The sequence below is a fragment of the Echinococcus granulosus genome (genome assembly GCF_000524195.1).
Source record: "Echinococcus granulosus chromosome Unknown EG_S00002, whole genome shotgun sequence".
NCBI classification, from domain to species: Eukaryota; Metazoa; Platyhelminthes; class Cestoda; order Cyclophyllidea; family Taeniidae; genus Echinococcus; species Echinococcus granulosus.
Window position 1 is genome coordinate 2,592,771 of NW_020170382.1, and position 21,322 is coordinate 2,614,092.

The window sequence follows — 21,322 nt, forward strand, 5'->3', positions numbered from 1 at the left end:
CTGTTAATAGCTTTTCTGCAGAACACGGGACTGGGAGAGATGCCGAAGGTAGACGTCAACATCAACCCTTCTGTTAGGAGTCATCACCATTCTCCCATCCGTAGCATATGTACTTCTTCCGCTCTACTAAGGCTTACCACGCAGAAGTGGAAAATCAGGATACATGTCTTTCAAGATCGGGTTCGCTTTCCGCTGCCACCAATGTAGCGTCCCGGGACTCCCTGAAGACGAAAGAAGACACAATACTCGGGCAGAATATATATTCAGCACGGAGAAGGTGTCTGGGCTATTGGCATGGCCCAAAAGGCCAACCCACCCAGCGAGGTACAAGGGGGCTAATTCGAGGCACAAAAGTGGCGCCTCACCAGCACCGAGGGATAAACCACTATCGTATTACACAACACATTATAGTAAGATACTAGGTGCAAAAAGCTTTCACTAACGATAGCCGAATTCCTTCTTAAACGGTGATTATCAAGCAACAATGACAATGCATTTTATAAATAAGTCTAGCGGCTACAAAAACAGCAACTTATGTTAGTATAAAATCGGTTAAAAACAATGCAAAATGCTTTAAAATTCAGTACTTTAGCAGGGGCAAAAATGATATATTTCTAGGCAGAAAACAACTCCCAATTGAACTTGTTATTCCCATTGCGAATATAGGAAGAGAAGTGGATGTCTCCCAAAACGCATATTTACCAGGTTCTATCGATATTTCTCATAATTATATAAAAGTAGAATGAATGCATATCATAGTCATTTAACTATCAGCTTCAAATATGAGAGCATTACTATATTTTGCACAAACAGTTTACTTTTGATATTTCACTTTTAGATCTAGTAAAATCACAAGGCAAACTGCAGTACCAGACAAAAGTTATGTCAGCGTTTTGAATATCCTTGAAACCATTTTTCGGAAAACTTTTGTTTTAATTGCCTGGGCGTCAAAACTGCTTTTGGTGGGGTGTCGTTCCGGCATGGTCGCCAAAGCTGCGAAGAAGCCAGTTCCAAAAGGGCCTACCAAAAAGCAACCTTTGAGGTTTACCATTGAGTGTTCTGCTGAAGTCATCGAAAAGGATATTATCGACTTTGCTTTCTTCGTAAGTCCTAAACTGTGGCACTTGCAGTGTCTCGCTGCAGATTAGGGCCACCTTCCCTAATCATGTGCTATCTGGCGTTTCTAGGAGAGGTATCTGAGGGAACACATTAAAGTGAATGGCAAAGTCAAGAATTTGGGCAAGAACGTGCACGTGGAGCGCGACAAGTCTACCATACATGTGACCTCGTCGATTCCCTTCTCAAAGAGGTGGGCGATTTGTAGTTGAGCTAACCCCCTCAGGTATCTGAAGTACCTTACGAAGCGATTTCTAAAGCTTCACAACCTTCGCGACTATCTTCACGTCATCGCCACAAGCAAGGTTGCCTATCAGTTGAAGTTCTTCAACTTTGATACAGAGGAGACTGATGATGAAGAATAATCTAATAATAGATACGACCGGCTAGGTGTCTGTTTCGGTTCTTTTTAAGGTTCTGTTAAACTGCTTTTGCATAATGTAGCTTGTTTTACGTGCACACTAAACGGTTAGCTGTCGTGGCTTTAGAGATAAGTGGGGTTCTGTAGGCGTGGATTTTCCGGAGGGGAGAGGCGTCTGATTTGTTTTCTACTTCGATGGTCAATCACGTGTTCTGCGTTTATGGGCGCATGCTCCTGCTTGCTGTGTTGTTACGTCAGGTCTTTGTCGGTCTGTTGCCTAAGTCTGTCCCTCCTCTACTGGAGCCAATATGCAAGGGAAGTATCGGTGTCTGATGTGTTTATTAGCGGAAGGGTCTGTGCCTCGGAGCCCCGGATCTGCTTGTTAGTCAGACGGCTTTGGCCGTGTGGCGTCGTCAATTATCTCTATACCGAGGGACCGCAGACTGATCGGATCTTCTGGCACCAGCTTTGTCATCCAGTTCTGGAAACAGAGTAGGGTCGAAATAGGGATTGCAACGATGCTGAGGATGAGCAACAGTAGCGTGCCTCCGAAACCTAAAAATTGGTGAGGCGTCAAGTTTTGGGTTGTATGCTTGATTTTAACTCTGGGGGGCATTTGGATTAGTCACGTGGTGGTACGCACGCATTGTCGACGCGAATGCCCATCTAACGCCTCTATCTGTTCTGGGTTCTTGCACGAAACGTGTTGGTGAAATTGGAGAAATTGGTTCGGAGAGAGCTTGAAGTGGTAGTTTGGAGATTGGTTGGGATTCACGTGACTTTACCTTTGGACCCTCGATTTCTTCTACCCAGAGCTTTGTCGAGTTTTGATCCGCTGTAGAAGCACCAGATTCAGGATGCTCGTTGGCCTGAGCTGAGATTTTCTCGTAAGCCTAGGAAAAGTAAGGGGGTAATCTCGTAATGTACTTTACTGGCGCCTCCCTTTACAAAGCACCGGTGCGGTAAATTAACGCGATTCCTGGGAATCCCAAGTCACATTATGATATCCAGTTGACAATAAAACAAGCGTTTTGGTTGTTGAGGTTACATATTAAATATGTACGGTTGATAAGGTTTTACCATGACCAAGGCGTTGACGTTGGCTCTCCCATGAGTCGTCTGTGTCAATTGCTGTTTCGATTCTGACCCTCTCTTCGATAAAACTGATTTCAATTCTTGTGAAGGTTTTTGATTATTGTTGAATAGGGGTGAAGGAACAGGTAGTGGAGAGTTTGAACTGGTAGCAGGTGACTGCAAAATTTCCTCTCTGTCACTTAAAATGGGATCTTTGGAGATCCGCGATTTACTTAGAGTTGAACACTTGCTGATGGAAGTACGACCACTTAATTCTACCTGACTGAGTTCCTGATCGGAGCACGATGGAGACTGAGGTGAACAAGATCCACGCTTTGGAGAGAGGCCCACTGCAACTGGAGGCATTCGATTAGTACCTGTAGAAGGATTGGGTATACAAACCGATGGCTTCTTCAGGCGTTTGGGTTTAGGTGGTGGTGAGGAAGCCCCTAACTCTACATTCTGCGACTCCTTTTTCTGCTCCTCTTGTTTCAATTTCAGTGAATCTGAAGTAGAATTAGCCTCTTTTTCGTCATCATCCGTTCCATAGGCAGCACTTTCACAGCGAGAACTGGTGACCACGTGCCGTTCTACAGCCTTAAATTGAGCTAAAATTACAAGAGCTTGTACAATACTAGGGGGCATCGAGCACTTAATGCTAAGTATTTTTAAAAGAAGTATCTCACAATCGCTTCAATATGGCGTTTTCAAATAACACTTTATCACTCGATTTGCGACCGATTTCTATGGTGTTAAAAAATGCTTCAAAATATGGGAGTGATATTAGCCCTATTTGCTGAAATGTGGGGTAGATAGCATCCTTGCAGATAAAGACATGCCTAGATGGTATTAAGTCTATAAAACTAACACAATGATTCGTATTTCTTAAGAATACGAAGGCAAGCTGATCATTATTTCAATGATAAATGCTTTACTTAAAAGAAGAGGTTGGCTCTCGCCCATAAAGAGGTGTACTTTTCAGCAGCAGGACCGTGTCAATTTCCTTGAACTACTCGACCCCTTTAGACATACCAGTTTAATAAAACAAATGTGAAGCATTATTATCGAAGAGTTTTACCAAACTTGCAAACACGCGCTTTAATGAGCTCAATTCAGTGTGCCATTACTTCCCTGTAAAAGTAGCAATAATTGGAATGCATCACTTTGAATAATGAAATGGATGAGAACACGTAAAGCATCATTTAACGAACGCGACTTCAAACGACTAATAATGCTGGGCAATTACACGACCGTTTACTCGACAAACAATCTTAGAGACTTAAAGTGTAATAACATCCCGTTCCGCAGCAACAGAAGGGATTTTAGAATCCATCTAAAGTGAAAGAAAAAACAATCGGCCTGAAGGCCTCAAAATGCAGATGTTGGTGGTTATCGTATAAAGAAAGATAGAGGACAATTGTACACTTCAGTATGCCTAAGTAAGACAGTCAATACTACAATGGATTGAGCCACAATGGGCTAAACTTTTAAACATAGGTCACACAAGTTTTTGCCAGATACGATTATTTTAATCAATATATAAGTCTGTCGAGCAACAAAGAAATATCTTAAAATATTTCTTTTTACTTGCAGATAAAAATCAAGTGCTTCTGATTGACCCACTTCTGAACAATCGAAATTGGCATGATTATTACAAAAGCATCAACACTATAACGGTAACTTCGGTTATTAAATAACAAATGCGTAATCGAATAAATTGGTACCTGCTAACCTGATCCTCAACTCTTCGTTAAAATGTTTTGGTATGGGTATACTTGATTCCTGAAAAGTTATAAGACATGAGACAACATTGCCTCAAATAGAACCATGAATTTGAACTTTGCATTACCTTTACGTACTGCTCAATTTTCTTCCTAACTTCTAGAAGTAAACACCAAAAGATTTATGTAATCATTTGGAAATCTGCTAGACAAATAAGACGAAAAAACGCCTGACTTCGGTGCAATTGTACTTCTACTTCGGACAAACTAATAAAAATGATTAAATCATTTGCCCGACAACTACTTGCATTGTAACACGTACCTTGGTTTGCTAACAAAAGTGAATGACTTAAACTGACGTCTATTAAAAGATAAGTTTTACCTGACAAATCTTTCGCTTCATTCGTAGCTTTGACTTTCCTAGAGTGGCTGCTGCGTTTGAGTGAGAGGCGGCATTCATGGCAAAAGAACTTTCGCCCTCCGATGTAGAACTTCGAAGCGGGCGTAAAGTTGATCCTACTCACTAATTTCATTTAATCCAACGTACCCACACCTTGAACACTGAAAGCATTCCTTATGAAAGTCTCCAAACTGGGTTATTATCCGGTCTCCTCTGATGATTGACTGACATGTGCGACAGCATGCAGCTTTTATGTCATCGTAGCAAACAAGTTTACCCGACAACAGGAAATAGGGCTTGTTGTGAAGATCTACATTGCAAACTATAGTCGGAATTACATGGAATTAAATGTGAGGGTACCAGAACATCGAAAACAGTCAGGATGAAAAAATCCGTCCTTCAGCTGATAAAACGGGATCAAACACTTTTGACCACAACCGATGCATACACATCCTGGCATTTTATATGGCCTACAACATAAAGAGATACATTTACAAATTTTTACTTTAAAACACAAAGACGTTCAGTCTGCACAATAGTTAAAAACTTGAACACGATAATACATACACAAAGTTACAAGATCCTGTGACTTTTAACAATTGTCGGATTAATTAAACAAAACACAAATGGAATTGTTTGAGTAACATTAATATCGATCTGAGTATAATCCATGCCAAATCTATTACTCCGGTGTTTATAAGAGTAGAGGTTCTTTATTAATATTTAGCTACATTGATATTACAACGAAAAAGTCTGTTTTGGATGGGATCTAAAATTATCACTTCTCCTGCTCTCACTATGTGCCTGGTTTATTAAAAAAAAACAGCAAAACATAATAGCAGCCTGTTATTTATTTTTGCCTTCTTACTCATTCGAACTTTAGTGAATCAATTACTGGTGGTCAAATTATGGTATTAAACGCGGGAAAATTGTTGTAACTACCTATTTTTAAAACCATAATGCTGTAAGTGGGGCATTTTAAGAAGATGGTTGTGTATCTCCAAGTTTAAGTAAGGAGATGCTTTTGACCTAATCATTTACCACGCAGGGTGGGTTGGCTTTTAGGCTACGCCAGTAGCTTAAATACCTTCTTTTTGTCATATACATATTCCGTCAAAGCATTATGTCTGCAATCTCAAAACCGTCAGGCATATTATTAGTTGTTTCTTCAACAAATCATGTGACACTGCGACATTTTTATTTTATGTCTAATGCAAAATTCTCAACTCCTTGAGCTGGAACTCCGCGCAATATTGTTTTTCTTTAATCGCTTTTACAACCAACCCCCCTCCATAACACCTTGTCTTGTGACGAAATTGGGGAAGCTCTGGCGATCTCTGGTGGCCCTCCAGGGCCTCCCTTAAGTCACCATAAGACAAAGTGGTTTAGAAGAATCCGTGGTACCATTATGTAGAAAAGCTAATGGGCTATTAAAACAGTCTGAATCCTATGTCATGGAGTGAAGTGCGCCACGAAGAAAATAAAGTATTTGGGTGGACTAATGCACAGTCAAATGAAACAACAAATCAGCACACCATTTGTAGCGTTTCGAGACTCCCTGAAGGCGAAAGAAGACACAATACTCATGCAGAACATATATATTTAGCACGGAGAAGGTGTCTTGGATATTGGCATGGCCCAAAAGGCCAGCCCACCCAGCGAGATACAAGGGAGCGAATCCAAAGTACAAAAGTGGCGCCTCACCAGAACCGAGGGATAAACCACTATCCTACTACACAGCCTCCCTCCTCTTTTGAGCGTCGTCCCCGGCGCTCCCGCAGGTCAACTTATTGCGTCAGCCATTACTACGTAGTCGGTGCAGTAAAGAAGCACCCACGAGCCGACCGTGCCAGTCACCAAATTAGTGCGCAACTGAGGGGGTACTTGAACACAACGTCACTGATCCCTCTTTGCGGCTTGACTGGATCTAAGGTTTCGTCCGCTTTAGGGATTTAATTCAGGACGGGGGAATGCGTCAGCCATCATGCGTGTCCGTAGATAGATGCAAGAACACTGACTTAAAAGCAGATTTGAGTAAGGGTTCGCTTTCCGTTGCCACCAATGTAGCGTCCCGAGACTCCCTTAAGACAAAAGAAGACACAATACTCGGGCAGAATATACATATTCAACACGGAGAAGGTGTCTGGGCTATTGGCATGGCCGGAAAGGCCAGCCCACCCAGCGAGGTACAAGGGGGCTAATTCAAAGTGCAAATGTGGCGCCTCACTAGAACCGAGGGATAAGCCACTATCGTATTACACCATTTGTATGTAGATTACTTTAAATTCTACCAGAGTCTTGGCAGTCAGGTTTGATAACTTATGGGAAAATCGCTTCAAAATGCAGCGAAAGAAAACATAGTTACTGCTTAATAATGGAGGAAGTTGGTAATCTGGTTCTAGCCATTTAAAGGATGAGACCTTTATATTTAACCCATCTTGCATCTAGCTACAAACAGGCAAAAAGTTGCTCTGATTTTTAATAATTTCCTTTAAGATTTCGGCAATAAAGAGGATGTCAATATCGGGCTTGTAATCCTGTGCAATTGCTACAAGTCTTGCCACAAACGCAGTTAATAAATATTTTATATCATTTGCACCTGCATGGTGCACTAATATTTTTATCCTTTTAAAGTGTCTCATGATTCTGTTGTTTCCACGTTCCATTTAATGTTCGCCGCACCCAACCAATCAAATTGGCGTGTATCGCGATAACTTGGTTGGGTGTGGTCGTGCTCCCTTCTGCTGCGCGCCTGTGAGTGTTGCACTTTACTGGAATACCTACATAGATTAGTCATGGCTGAGATCTATTCCTTATATCTAATGGAAATTCTTATACAAGCCAATGGTACTCTCCCTCTTGAAGATGTCTGGCAATATTTCCTTATGCAGTTTCCGCATACGTGGGATAATTTTCCAGACTTTGAGGCATTCGTGCACTCTCAATCCATGTTGTTTGGAGTTCAAAATAACTATGTCTTTCTTAAGGACACTCAGGCGATTGACTCGATCGCTTATTATAGAAATGATTTTAACCCAGTTTTTCCTCTTACTCAAGTTCATGTTGGTCCCCTACCGCCACCGCCGCGAATCCTCCATGCCCAAGATTTCACTGCAGAAGCTGAAGCTGTAAAGTACTTTCAAAGACAGATCAGCCGCCGCAATGAACCTTGGGTTCCAATCAAGAGTCTGGCAGGGCACCTTTCTCAGGCCTCTGCCAACATTCGAGCTGTTGTAGGACCCCAGTCCGACTTTTTGTACTTTCTTCTGAGACATCCGCGCATCTTTGAAGTGCAAGGAGATTTAGTTAGCCTGCGTGATGAGGTGAGGCTGAACTATCTTTCTCGCCAGAGCACTCAAATTCGTCAAAACGGCAGCAGACGAAATCGTCCCCTCTCAATGTATGTTTCTTCTGGCATTTGTTCCCTGCCACAAAGCAAAAATGAGACGTCAGAGTATTCGAACGTAAGCGTATACTCCTCTCAATCAGTGCAAAACTTGCCACAGCAGACTCTGATGTCAGAGCAACTAAACTCCTCTCAGACCATCCTCATATCTCTCGTCGATTATGCAGCGGCCATGTGGTTGCGCCAAGCCATCGAAAAGTTGGGAGGCACTAAAGATTGTGGAGTATTATTAGATGACCTGATGCAGGAGTTTGTGTCTGCTCCTGTCAACATTCGTAATTCTGTGGGCCTGACTCGAATCGAGGTAACGGAGTTCTTGGAGAAGTTCAACCAACTCTTTGAAATCGACCAAATTATGTGCAAGAATAAGGTGCTGGATAAGGCGAGCACCACATTTATCATCTCCGACTCTGCGAGTGCTAACAGCAGAAGCATCTCGCTCATAAACAAGAAGGGCATAGCCTATTGCATCTCGAGATCCTGGGGGATTATTGACCTGGGTCAACATGAGCATGTTTTTTTCGACCGGTCTTTATTCAAGCATGTCGAAAATTTGACAAAACACTTTGCGGTGAATAGCTTTTTCATTTTCTCAATACTAAAATTTGATTGTATCACTAGTTTGATGACTAATTTGCACAAAATACCACTTTGTAATTATTTTATTTCGTACTGCGAAAAAATTAATAACGTTACTAGTTTTATGCTTCCAGGTAAGTTATAAAAGACTGAATTTATGCGAAATTTGTTATTTCCAAGTTACTTATTTGCAGTTCTATCTGCCATTAAATATGCTGATCCGCGAATTTATGGTACATGATTAAATATGAAGAGTTTTATTACTCAAGTGCGTATTTTAAACTCTTTCATCGGAATATAGCAAACTCCTAGTGGTTTCATCCACTTACAACCACTCCAGCTTTGGTTAATTCTCCAGATTATATGTGCCCAAAAACTGCAAATTTTTTAACTTATACGGTAATAGGTTATCCTTAATTCAACCTAGACCTGACGATTCCGTTTGCTCTGCATTTGACATCTATTACTAATATCATTGGCTTGAAATCCGTCTTGTGTTTTTCATGATACTTGGCGTCTTTCTTGTAAACCGAGTCACTATTGTTTGGAGGACTAGTATGATACTAAATTAAATTCGTTTCTTTACCCTGGCAGCATTTGTACGCTACCCATTGTCAGTCCATTCAAAACCTACTTTGACCACTTAGGTGGGCGAGACGCTGTGTTTCAACGCTGTTCTGGCGCCAAAGGAGTCACGCGCCAAGTGGCGGGCGACGCGCGTATGGAAGGAGACAGACATCCTGGCTGCGCAACTCACGGAGCTGGGTTTGGCTTCTTCATTGACGTCGCAAGTATGCGATTACTCCTCTTCCATTGCTTCCAGCACCCCCTCGGAGGGCAACTCCGACTCGGGTGTACAGGACGCTACCGTACAGAAACCTCCCTCTTCCTCCGTCTCAACTGGACTCGAGAGCCTCCTCAACAACTCCGAGTTCAACATCGTACGTCTGGACGTCGGCAGTTCTGATAAACTCCTCGTCTTGCAGGAACCCGAAGGTCTCGATGATAGCGAGGGCGAAGTCAACAACATCAGCGACGGCGGAAAAGTTGCCTGCGGTGGTACAAAAGATCTCAAGTCTTCGCCCAGAGGTGCCGATATCGTGGAAGGTGACCAGAGTGATGACAACACTAGTTCCGACTTGAACACCATGTCAGACATCCCCAGTATCTCCTCTTGCCTGCCCGCATCTGTGGCGATGGGAAATTTTGTGTCTTCGGGCACGCAGACCTACTTTACGGGTGACATCCTCGCCAAGAAGGTTTATCATGAGATTGTGAATAGCGAACAGCAGCAGGATGAGTAGAAGGCTAGTGGTTGTGGTAGTATTCATGCATTTCAACTCCAGCTTGAATTAATTCTCATCAAAAATAAGGTGGTATAGACGCGTACCCAGGAAAAGCTACATCTTGTGCTTGATTTTTATTCCCCCACCTTTACTCTGTAAAAGGCTGTGAACGAACCTTATCCTACTGCGGCGTGTTTTCTCTTACCTATAATGTCTTCTTATTTTACTCTTGTTCTTCTTTGCCTTTTTTATATTTCAAATAGATCCATACATTTACGCTCTCATCTCATTATTACTCCACCTTTTCTTACTTATCAAACATAAAGATTGTCTAGTTGTATGAATCGGTCAATGTTCACGTGTTTTCACTTTGTCTCTATGGCCTACACGGAATCGTTGTGACGGTCCTCAGTAAAAGTGCACCTTTTCTGCATTACTGGCGTTCACATGTCCTCACTACTCTACCAATGGTTTAGTAGGTGCATGTCCAGGGCCCAATCGCGACGTGGCGGTGGGATAATATCCCCGCTGGGATGATTTATGCACTCGGTCACCATACTATCTCCTTAAAGGTAATTCTGTTTATGGCGGCTGAGGCCTACCGTCTGCAATTCATTTCCAGAACTGAGTATAACTGAAGCACCTTTTTTTTCACCATTTGGAATATCGTATGTGATTTACGGGAACGGAGAATGTAGTATTGTCTGGATTCGGTAAATTCTATGCGTTTTGGGATATTGCAAACTTTCCTCTGCAAGGGTGAAGAGCAGTTGTGATCTGGAGCGATGCACGCAGAAAATCAGAACGCAATCTAGTCACAAAAGTACCATTTAGTTTGCAGTTAAGAAGAACTCCCACATACTTGTTACACTTGCTTTATCTCGATAGATGTAAAATTAGTTGACGTGGTGTCTGGAAGATAGCGTTACTCTTATCTACCTGAGATTGCATCGCTAACTTGCACTAACTAATACAAAACTTATCTACACAAAAAATTACTGTTGAATAAAGTTCGGTCTATAGTAATCATTTGAGTTGCGCTACTTCGATAGTTAACTGCATCTGTTTTGTAAATATCTTAATTGAATCGTCCCTAATGGACTACGGTTATCCTTAGATTGACTTGTGTCAGCTTCTAGCTAAATGTAACCTGGTTATGATATAGAAGATGTTTTCAATGCTAATCTTAGCACACAAAGATAGGATACCATCGGAATTCTCAATAAAGCATTTGTCTTCAACCAGCCGCTACCCGATTTTCGGTTAAAAGCCCAACCAATTAACTTTAACGGCACCGTGTTTGCATTAAACCAATGAGAGCTGAGCTCAGCTACACGCCTAAGGATGGAGGCCGCGCCAAAATGTCAGTCCTTGTGAATCCTGTGTGCATAAGGGGTAAATTGGGCACATTTCTTCAGCTAGAGATCTTCGTGTAACTGGCTGCTAAACAATGCAGTCACATTTTCTTAGGGTGTTTAGATCAGAGTGACTCTGATTTCCTACCCGCGAATGCATTTGAGTCTAAACCTAATAAGGTGCAAAATTGGTGAGATTTTTTGAAGTAAATGAAGCGGGTTTGTCAATCTTACCTTCATGCAACGACGAAGAAATTGACACTAAAGTAAGCCTCGATTCAGTGCCATTACTTCGCAGAATGCTAGGAGAGCCACATGCTATCAGCTTAATAATTTCTGATTCGCGGCGGTTTGCTTCCAAATCAGCATCTCCCAATTGAACGTTTACATACAATTTCAATTCTCTTGTAATTTATTTACCCAAAACTCTTATTTTAATGAGTCACTCGCAAAAACTTCCACTGACAGAAATGCTTTGTTTTGTTTTGCTGGTGAAGTTGTTCTCACATCTAACTCACGTTTAGGGAATGAGTAAGGGGCTGACAGTTTTGTGCTTCAGTAAATGTCAGCTTGGTGAGAGCTATTGTAAGATCTCAAGTCAGGATAAGACTAAAGAAGAGAATAATAAATAGAATAATTGACGAATAAAAATAGCCTCTCCTCACATTGTCCCCTCCAGCACTGGCCCTTGGTAGAGTTAAGCATAAATGTGACTTTAAGGTGGCCAAATTCATTGAGCAGCAACTCACTTATCAATTCCGGATTTATAATTCCTGACATAAGCAAAAAAAAATGGTAAGAGGAAGATTCAAAAACCCCATAAACTGTTTTATTTCACTATTGTGTAGGGGTGCTGCTGTTTACTCTTAAAATAAGCACAGGTTTTTCATTTAACATTGGTTAGACAGGTCTGAAGGCACCTTTACTAGCAGATGTATCAGCGAGTCATTAATGTGCTTCTTAAGCTATTGACTAACTAAAATGCGTGGTTTCAATTTTAAGAATTATGCTACAGGCTAAATTAAAGACTCCATTTCGGTTTCTCTTGGCAAAAGGCTACCTTACTCTACCGATGCTCCACTTAGACGTATCATAGTGACGTTTGTAGGAATCTCGATAAGTCAGTGTTTCGATCTTTTATCAATGGGGATTAATCAAAAATGTTACTCCCAAGTTGCACAACCCAGCATTCTTGAAATTTAACTAATTAATCTTTCGCAAGTAGTATTTGCCTCACAAAAGTCCCTGTTTTTCAATTGGGCACTATCATTAGGATCAAGAAGTTTTATTTTACACCTTACAGGAGCTAGAACAGGAACAGTTTCTGTCTGATGACAGGGTTTACTGTTCAACTTCTCCCTATTTGCAGACTCAGTGTACTCTATTTAACTGTCTTTTGTCTCGGTTTAAGATTTTGTACTCAGTTTTTAAGAGGAGGGAAATAAGGTATTCCCAAAGTTGGTAATTCCGATCTGCAAAAAAATCAAAACCTTATTTTCAACGAATGCAGAAGGCATCTTTAAGCCGCATAACTAGTAATTTATGGTAATTAAGCTGCATAGAGTTAATATGACATAGTATTGAGAATGATTAATTGGAGGAGAGGACTTTCACCTTACAGTGATTCATTTTCATTAATGAGAAAGTCGTTTCCCAACCCTAAATAAAATATTTGAGTTCTTCTTTGGGAAGATTTTCAGGAAACATCCGGTGACCCAAAGGGGGGAAGGTGAAAACGGAAATTTACACTTTGTAATTGGGAAGCAATATATAACTCGACAGAAACATTAAAAAATTCCGCATAATATCAACTTATTAATTATTCTAAACTGCTATTATGCTGATACTAAAAATGTCTATTACTAACTTGCCCAATTGTAAGATCCTATGATTACACTCCCACCTAATAAACTTCCCCTTAAGTCTTATTTTTTCCACTTCCTGATTTGGGTAACAGTTCAGTTGGGGTATGCTGGTCGAAATAAAAAAGGTCGTACTTCTGTGTTGATCGGTCTCTTTTAATGAAAATAGTTAGCAGATGTTATTAATTCCTTCATAAATTTACACCTAAAATCGCCTTTTAAAGGGATGGGTGGAAGTAGTGCCGGGTTGTGCCACTAACTCACGCTAATTATTCCAAAAGTAAATGCCCTATTGTGAAACCAGCTAAGTTGCGCACTTCTTCCTGCTAATTGGGAAATAAAGTGTGATTGCCATGTTTTATTAATTCCGAACGGGGACAATTCACTCCAGCAGTTTTTTAATTCGATAATAAATACCAACATTGTCAGTGTTTATGGAAAGAAGTACTAAAAACCGGATAATAAAGTGTGGAAATAACAACTGCTTGTTGCCGTTGCTTTTGCAAGGATGATTGCGCTAATAGAGCGAATCCTGTTGAATGGCTTGAAGCGCCGAAAGTACAGCTTGGTGCGAATGCAAGCCGAGAAGCAATGGTTTCGAAAGATCATGCCTGCGGCAGATGATAACAAATCCAATTACTGTAAGTGTTGATGAATACAGGTTCTGCGAATTTAAAGCATTTTATCATTCGTATTATTTAGTTGGGAAAAGTTTTCTGAACTAAATTGCTTTGCATTAGATAAGTGGCCTTTTCCCGCGAAAGATGGCAGTAATTCTATACACACGCGCAACGAGGGTGCATTTTATTGGTACACCATTCAATCAATGCAGCTTGAAATGTAAAAAATATTGTAAAATGGGGTAATTAGAGCCTCCCCTTTACTTGAAACAGTAGAAAATTTAGATATTTCTGTTACTGCCCTCATGACTAAGCTTGTAAGGCAACTTGAAATCTGACGTTTCTGCTTGCGTAGTGCACACTTTGAAAGCAGTTGGCAGTTCAGTTTAGTGCATTCCACCATTTCCAAGTTGTGAAATTAACCTGCATCAATCGCACTCCGTACAAATGATATTAGCAAATGTAGTCTCTTGCCGCTATGCTCCAAGTTTTCAGTAATCCACAGTTAGCGCAAACAAAGCGTTCGCGGCCTCATTGATTTCGTAAGTTAGAAATATAAAACTGTTTCCGACGTTTAACACTGCTTATTGAGATTATTTTTACTCTCAGTTGCAAAACCAAAAAAGTGGCAAGGACCTGTCAGGTTGCTAAGAGAGATTGCTGCCAATACTACAACAAATCCAGATACTTTGGACTGTCTTTGAAGTTTCAAAATTAGTTTGCGTCTCGTGATTGATGGTAGTGATTAAAGTACAGTACCCAGTCGTTTCCTAATAATATAAGGTGTTTTCAAAATTACCATAACTTTACAATAGGCGAAGCTCATTGTGTTTTGGTACAACGCTGGCTTTAAGCAAAACACTAATCAGAAACAATCGACGAAGTTTGGATGGATGAATGAATGGATGTGCATTCTTGTGCCCAGCCCCAGTGACACCCATGTCTTCTAGCTCCACAACTGGCTCTCCTCACCCTGGCCTATTGGTCGTGTAAGTCAGTTGCACGCATATTCTATCAGTTAAGGAAGACTTAGGTGTAAAGACAAATGATATTTCCTCAATTAATCTAAGAGCAAAAAGGAAAAGTACATCGTTTAGTCGGAATAAATGTCGAATAAAATAGTGATCCTTAGGTAAATTGCTAACAAAATACTTTACCTCCTCAGCCTCTTCCATGCATAATGAAATAACAATGTGAAACTTCTTGAATTTATATCTGCCCAAAAGAGGTATAATCCGAAGCTTAACTCATGTTTCTACTTTTCATTCAATCCTTTAATTACTCATCCCTAATTCCTTAGAATTAGGGGTTAAGCAGCTATGATGAAGCAAATAACTTGCTTCATGTACAAACAGAGGATATCATAATTAGAGAATTTAAAAGAACGTCCAAAAGTAACAATTTGACCATTGCCTCCACATTCTGCCGAAGAAAAGGAAACACAGGCAGCCATGTAGGTATTAATCAGCTCCCAAAGGCCACTATCCGCCTTCGTGGGGCCGTGGCTTTGGCTTATTTAGGAATTTGGGTTGCAAAATAAATGTGGCCCTTCCGGAACAAAAAAGTATGCAATGGAATGAAATGCGTCCTGTAGTGTGAGACTGTCGATATGATTATCTCGGTATTGCTAATCATGATTACAAGTTTGCTATGTACCGAGTAGGTATCATTGTATTGTAGAATGGGCTGTTTTAGAACATTCGAAACTCGTTTGCAAACTTTTCCGTGTGCACCATTGGGCAGCAATGAAGTCTTCACAATTATTGCGATTATTCTTCACCTAGCTCATCATTTGATCGTGGATAGTAGTCATGTCAAGCGTAAAGAGATTGCATTAGTTGTCCTTTTTTGTCTCCAGAACAAAAAGGCATTTTAATAAGCATATTTGTAAAAAGAAAAGTCCTATCAATTATAGTTTCACTTGATGCACAATTCGATGAATTCTATAATTTAGCAAAAACAATGCATTGTAAAAAATTTCTACGCAATAGTAATTTGTGAATTATAGTCTGTTTGCAGGATTTTTACGTCGATCAGTGCTATCTTCATTTAGTGTCTGGATTGCATCCGCCATTGGCGTAATAAACTGGGCTATTATCGTAAAGGGGAATACAAGAAAACCAAAACGAATTGGGTCCTCTATCCTAAGGGAAGTGTAACTGCCAAACTGTCTGCTAGCGAAACTAAAGGCATTGCAAACGGGAAGCAGAAAGATAGTTGGTTGATTTGATCAATGAATCTCCTACCAGCCTTCTTCATCAGTAAATTACTCAAGCGTAGTTTGTAATGAACAGTCTTGATGCTCACTCATTGGCTCGAAATCACTAAAGATTATAATTCATGGTGCAATTAGAGGCAAAAATTAAACTGTCCAATCGAATAAGTAATTCTGGAAGACTTACCAATTCATGCTTTATGCGGCTAGATCCGTTTCATTGGAATTGGTAACTAGGTGGGTTTATTCACTACTAAGATTATTACAAATAATTTCTCCTTGGCTCACTTTATTCCAACAAAACAGCTATTTTTTTATAGCATCACATTACAGCTTTCTCTTGCAGGAAATGGGGGACTTAGAGGTTCAGTGGATAGTATTTAGGCCTAGGTTTATTGGCTTGCTCTTGGCCCACAATAGACAATGCAGTGTAAACATCGATCAAAAAACAAACTCTTTCGTCGTAGCCATTACACTCCACTGGTAAGGAAGGAAGTGAATGCAATGAAAAAAAGGAGCAAACTTTCAATTGCTGACTGATGCCCTTCAAAGTAGGTCACGCAGCCAGGAGGCATGCAGTCACACGAAAGCGCACAAAACGAAGCAGTATCTCTCACGGTTGCGGCGTGTTACGCAGTAAAGCTGGCACTGTGTAATGTATTATTTTGAAGCGAATGCTGAAAAACCCAATTGTAGGCTTTAGTTCCGTATACGTCTCTAAACACGGTCTCAAATTTCAATCAAAAGGGGAATTTGACGCAATAGTTTAAAGTTTACCTTTATATTCTGTAAAAAGTACCTTCTCATACCTTCAAAAAGGCAATAAAATATTTCCTGGATCCGTGAGCTGCTTCTCTGCTTATCTAGCCCCGTTCTTTTACAAGGGAATACTATATAATTTAAATATTACTGATTAGAATTTTATTAAGGCACAGTATGACTACCGTAAACTTCTAATTTACTGTGGTGATAGCCACAATACCTGATTATTTTATTGCTCTTATTTCTGTCATGGGTTAATGGCCTTTCTATCACAGATCGTAAAAGTTCAGTTACCACAGAATTTAGCTAGTACCAGGTATGGGCCCCTCTAGTGCCGCAACAGCATTACGTTAAGGGTGTTATGTCTACCCATTGTCACGGTACTACAGAATATTTTTCCACTCCCTGATTTGTGCATCCAGGTCTGTACTGTGTGTGTGAAGGGTTAAGTAGGCATAGCGCCTCCGTTCAAAGCGCGTGCCACCGCGACTTTAATGATTGCCGGCCTCGCACGGCGCACCGAGGACCACGAAGCAAATTTGCTCGTGCATTGCATCTTGACGCTTCTCTTCGCACGACTTCCAGTTGTCCTCGAGTACTTCCTGGGAATGAATTTCAATTGAAGTTAAGGATTTTCAGGTACAAATCATTCGCATTTCACCTTGTATTCATCCCTTCTGGTTATTACTTGTAACCCATATTTTGTATTTGAGGCGCAACAAAATAAGGTAAGACACTGACATTTTTCACTTAAATTTATTAATAATTAATTGGGTAAATTAGCCAATCCATTTTATGATAATTTGGCTCATAAAAGTTTTGCTTACACGAATAAAATAATATTTGCCTACGTACTTTTAAGGCCAATGTTCTTCGCGTAAAACTAGAAGCCATGTTTAGACGCAAGTTGGAATGTCGAGGATTTTGTGCACTATTTTGGGAATGAAGTCAGTAGTTGGTGCCGCTTAATGGCACCGTTCCTTTCACCAGTACTCCAATCAAGGCCAATTTAAGAAGGAAGGTTCTTTATTAATGAATTAAGGAAGGCTTATCCAGTCACGATCCTCCCTATTTTAGAAGAAAGAAATGCCACCGACTTGTGAGACATTGAGACTGAAATTGCCCATTTGAAATTGGGGCATGGCTGAAGCAATGAAACGGATGTTTATTTGCCAAAGCAACGTTATGCAGTCCTCCAGTTTCCGGCAACAGGCATATTCAGCTAATTAAAGCAGGGAAATTGACTGAACCACTTTAATCATATTTTTTTAATTCAAAATTTACTACCACGAATTCATTAAAATTGAACCCACCTCTCAAACCTGTGTATTCAATACAAACGTCATGACTTTTGAATGACATGCATCACTATTTTTGCAGCATTGCAAATTAAGTACTTAACCTCCATTTCAGCTCATTTTGGGATCCATAAATGCACCAATAGTTTCTGCTTGTAAAATTGGTCAACTTTTGCTTGATAGTCAACCACTTTTTATCAATATTATTATTATAGCACTCTAAACCAGAAATTACGCGTGAAATAATTCACTTTTCCAAACATTTCCCCACGCACATACCGAAAAAGGCAGCAGATAATTTTGGCATTGTGCAAATTTTTCTCGGTAATAAAGGCACTGCGTGCCATGGAGTGTTACTTTATGTTGCTAGTGCTGCTGCATTTTCGGGGTTTTACTCAATCTTCCAGAATTAAATTTTCTCCTTCAAGCATTGAACCTGCGCTTACTGTGATACCTAGGCATATTTTCCATAATCAAATGTCTTCTTTTTATCTGGCATTTTTGAAGTATTGTCAATTAAGTTAATGTTTAAACTCCTGGTAGCTTCAAATTAATCACTGGTCCCTTTTATAGGTCCAACGAAGTAAAATTGCAAGCGAATTCTACGTTTACAACTTCATTTCAAAAACACTTTATCATATCATTTAGCAGGAAGGAATGAACTTATGAAAACAATTGCTCTACTTCAGTTGTTCAACTTAACACTATCATTTGGCGGGAAGGGATTAACACAAGAGATTTAAAAAAAATTGAACTTCACCTTTGCGATTGAGGTGTTAGAAATCTATTAAACCTCTCCCAATGCATTGCGTTTTCAGGGCCCAGAGTGTTTTCTATTTTGCAACCACGTTCACTTTAGTAGCAAAAATTTGGCGCAGTTATTATGGGAAAACGGCATAAACTGTACGAGATTCAAAGGCAAGGTGAGCAAGGATGTAATCAACAATCCTTTTGTTGAAAATTCATTTTCATTGCGAATAAAAATCTAGAGCTGCTACAGCATTTAAAAGGCGTGTATGTAGAAGTGAAACCTAATTTCCATCGTTTCCTGCCGCATAGAAATATTTCCACTAATTTGACTGCAGCACATAATGGGTGAGGTATTGCCGCTACGGGTGTGGCTTCCGTTAGTTGCTATGGCATCGGCAATCGCTTCTCTCCTCCGTTTGACAAATTCCCGTTGTGACTAATGCCGTGACTATCTTGGGCGTAGCTCAAAGCAGAGGTAATAATAAAGTCCGGATTCTATTCAAACTTTCTGCCCCACTCCGCTCTCAGGAGGGGCTAGAGGATGAGGTTGCTGGCACAATAACTAAATATTATATTATTTGTGTCTTTTAAGAACTGTTTTCTGCCAGAATATAATCCGATTCAAATAAATTTAGCAAAGCGACTCATTAATCGCACCTTTAAAATCCTTTATTAGTGTTATTTTTAAAGGACTGCTAAAATTAGGACGCACCACCAAGTTAGCAACCTTTTTATCAAATCCATTGCAATTTCATAAGAAATAAGCATGAGTGTAAAGCTTAAAATCAAAAGCATGGCACTCTGTTGTCAAAATCTTACACTCTCAGCTCACATTCTCCCCTGCATTTTCTAAAGTACGCCACGATCTAAAGTCACTAGAAAAAATTTTTCCTATCAAGGAACTGCTCTCTCGTTGATATTTTTGTTAAAACTGCAGTGAAGGCCTGCTTTGATTATAGTCGCTTGTTTTTGACAAAAAAAACCAGTTGAGTACTTAATCGACTGGTGAAGCAACGCACAAAAACTCCTCATCAGGTGTAAATAAAATCTACTAATATAGGTTCGGTGAGGTGTAAATGAATCGGGGACAATCAGTCAGACTGATGGAGTGCTAGGTGAGAACCTCGCCTGCCTTTACCAGTTTCATTTACCACTCTATGCAAGCATTCAACAGCATAAATAACATTTCCACCTCTTAAGGGGGAAAGTACGCGATACTTATTTTCTTAACTTTAACTAGTTTTAATAGGCGTGCTAACTAAAAAAGCTGCAAATTTTCTGCCAACGTTGCTCAATTTTGGTCAATCTTAATAAATTTATAATTAAAGAAGGATAGGTTTTTGTTCCTAGCCCGGTATAGGGGCTCAAGCTTATTTCCAACCGAAATTAGATGCTGCTTAAATCATCTTGAATCGAAGGCGGTAGCAGGTATCTCCTGCTACTCAATCTTGAACGTTACACAGAACCATCTTTGCATGACTGCTGACTAAGCCACAATATCCGGGATCAAGCATAAAAGCACCTGCCGAAATCGAAAAAGCAAATTATCTAAAGGCTCTAATTAAATACACTTCAAAGATGTTCGCCGTAGGGTGAGCACTTTTAACTAAGCGAAGTCGGAAACGCAGATAGGTCAGATATGTAAACCAAAGCACTAGTGAAGGGTGAAAAGCAGTAGCTTCAATGCATATCGCATTTGCAGGTCAGTTTCGGTGAAAAAGGTTGTAGCTTTCAAAATCCTCAACACAAAGTCATAACATAAGGCCACCTTGTTGGCAAGCTTCCGACTTCTCCTCCCATTTTGCACTGCACTTTCACGTCCCTCATTGCCAATTGGAAGTTTTTGCTTGTCGCTTTTTAACATTTCGGTTCGTGAAAAGATCGCATTACCATTTACACGTTACAACGTATGTATAAGGACGGTAGTGCATTTTCACTTATACCTACCGCTTTTCCGTAAACATCAAAACCTTGTTTTTAAAAGTTTGAATCATTTTTAGTCACTATCGATGCAGAAACACGAGTAACCACATAATTAGAATGCCTGAAGTAATCTACTAAAGTTAAATTATTTATTTTGCAAAGCAACGTTCGATTTGATCGTAGTCTGCATTAAGCATAACAGCTTGAAATTCACAAAACTGTGTCCCTTACGCTGTAGGGTGTGACACGCTAAGTCATTTAAAATATGCCGAAGGGGCAACGTTTATGACACGCCAATATAAAGATTTACTTGGCCTTCCAACGATCAACGGAGCAGTGTACTTCTTGGGAATAGCTTACTTTTTGCACTTTTGAGTGGAACATCTCTTAATGGTTAATGAAACATCCCTTAAACAAAGAATTTGGCTAGCGCATTCCCCACTGTAAATTCCGGTTAATTTACTGGCAGATCACTTTTGAGAACTGAGACAAACGCATCCTGAGCACGAATTTAGGATATCGTATTTCCAATATAAATAGGGCAATAATATTATCAAAGCTCTTTAGTAAAGGATAAAACAAATCAAACACAAA

The 21,322-nt window shown here is 40.1% G+C and overlaps 4 protein-coding genes across 4 annotated transcripts in view; 3 read left to right on the forward strand and 1 right to left on the reverse strand. All coding sequences in view use genetic code 11, as the record gives it.

The window, feature by feature from the left end:
- The window catches only part of EGR_00619 (hypothetical protein), a gene marked incomplete at both ends in the record, with an annotated part of 10,408 nt that extends 9,511 nt beyond the window's left edge, over positions 1 to 897 (forward strand). Inside the window, 2 exons of the mRNA XM_024489868.1 lie at positions 509 to 737; positions 814 to 897. Of these exons, the coding sequence (XP_024355865.1) occupies positions 509 to 737; positions 814 to 897 (313 nt within the window). The remainder of the gene's footprint in view (positions 1 to 508; positions 738 to 813) is intronic.
- An 83-nt stretch (positions 898 to 980) lies between these two features.
- EGR_00620 (60S ribosomal protein L22) lies at positions 981 to 1,481 on the forward strand (the record flags this gene model as incomplete). The annotated part of the gene is made up of 3 exons (XM_024489869.1): positions 981 to 1,103; positions 1,188 to 1,309; positions 1,343 to 1,481. The coding sequence occupies 3 exons, from the start codon at positions 981 to 983 to the stop codon at positions 1,479 to 1,481; spliced, it is 384 nt and encodes a 127-aa protein (XP_024355866.1).
- Positions 1,482 to 1,859: 378 nt separating this feature from the next.
- EGR_00621 (LIM domain kinase) lies at positions 1,860 to 5,132 on the reverse strand (the record flags this gene model as incomplete). The annotated part of the gene is made up of 6 exons (XM_024489870.1): positions 1,860 to 2,032; positions 2,121 to 2,370; positions 2,831 to 3,148; positions 4,655 to 4,763; positions 4,820 to 4,994; positions 5,033 to 5,132. The coding sequence occupies 6 exons, from the start codon at positions 5,130 to 5,132 to the stop codon at positions 1,860 to 1,862; spliced, it is 1,125 nt and encodes a 374-aa protein (XP_024355867.1).
- A 2,335-nt stretch (positions 5,133 to 7,467) lies between these two features.
- Positions 7,468 to 11,493, forward strand: EGR_00622 (hypothetical protein; the record flags this gene model as incomplete). The annotated part of the gene is made up of 4 exons (XM_024489871.1): positions 7,468 to 8,649; positions 9,305 to 9,957; positions 11,262 to 11,338; positions 11,414 to 11,493. The coding sequence occupies 4 exons, from the start codon at positions 7,468 to 7,470 to the stop codon at positions 11,491 to 11,493; spliced, it is 1,992 nt and encodes a 663-aa protein (XP_024355868.1).
- Positions 11,494 to 21,322: the final 9,829 nt, after the last annotated feature.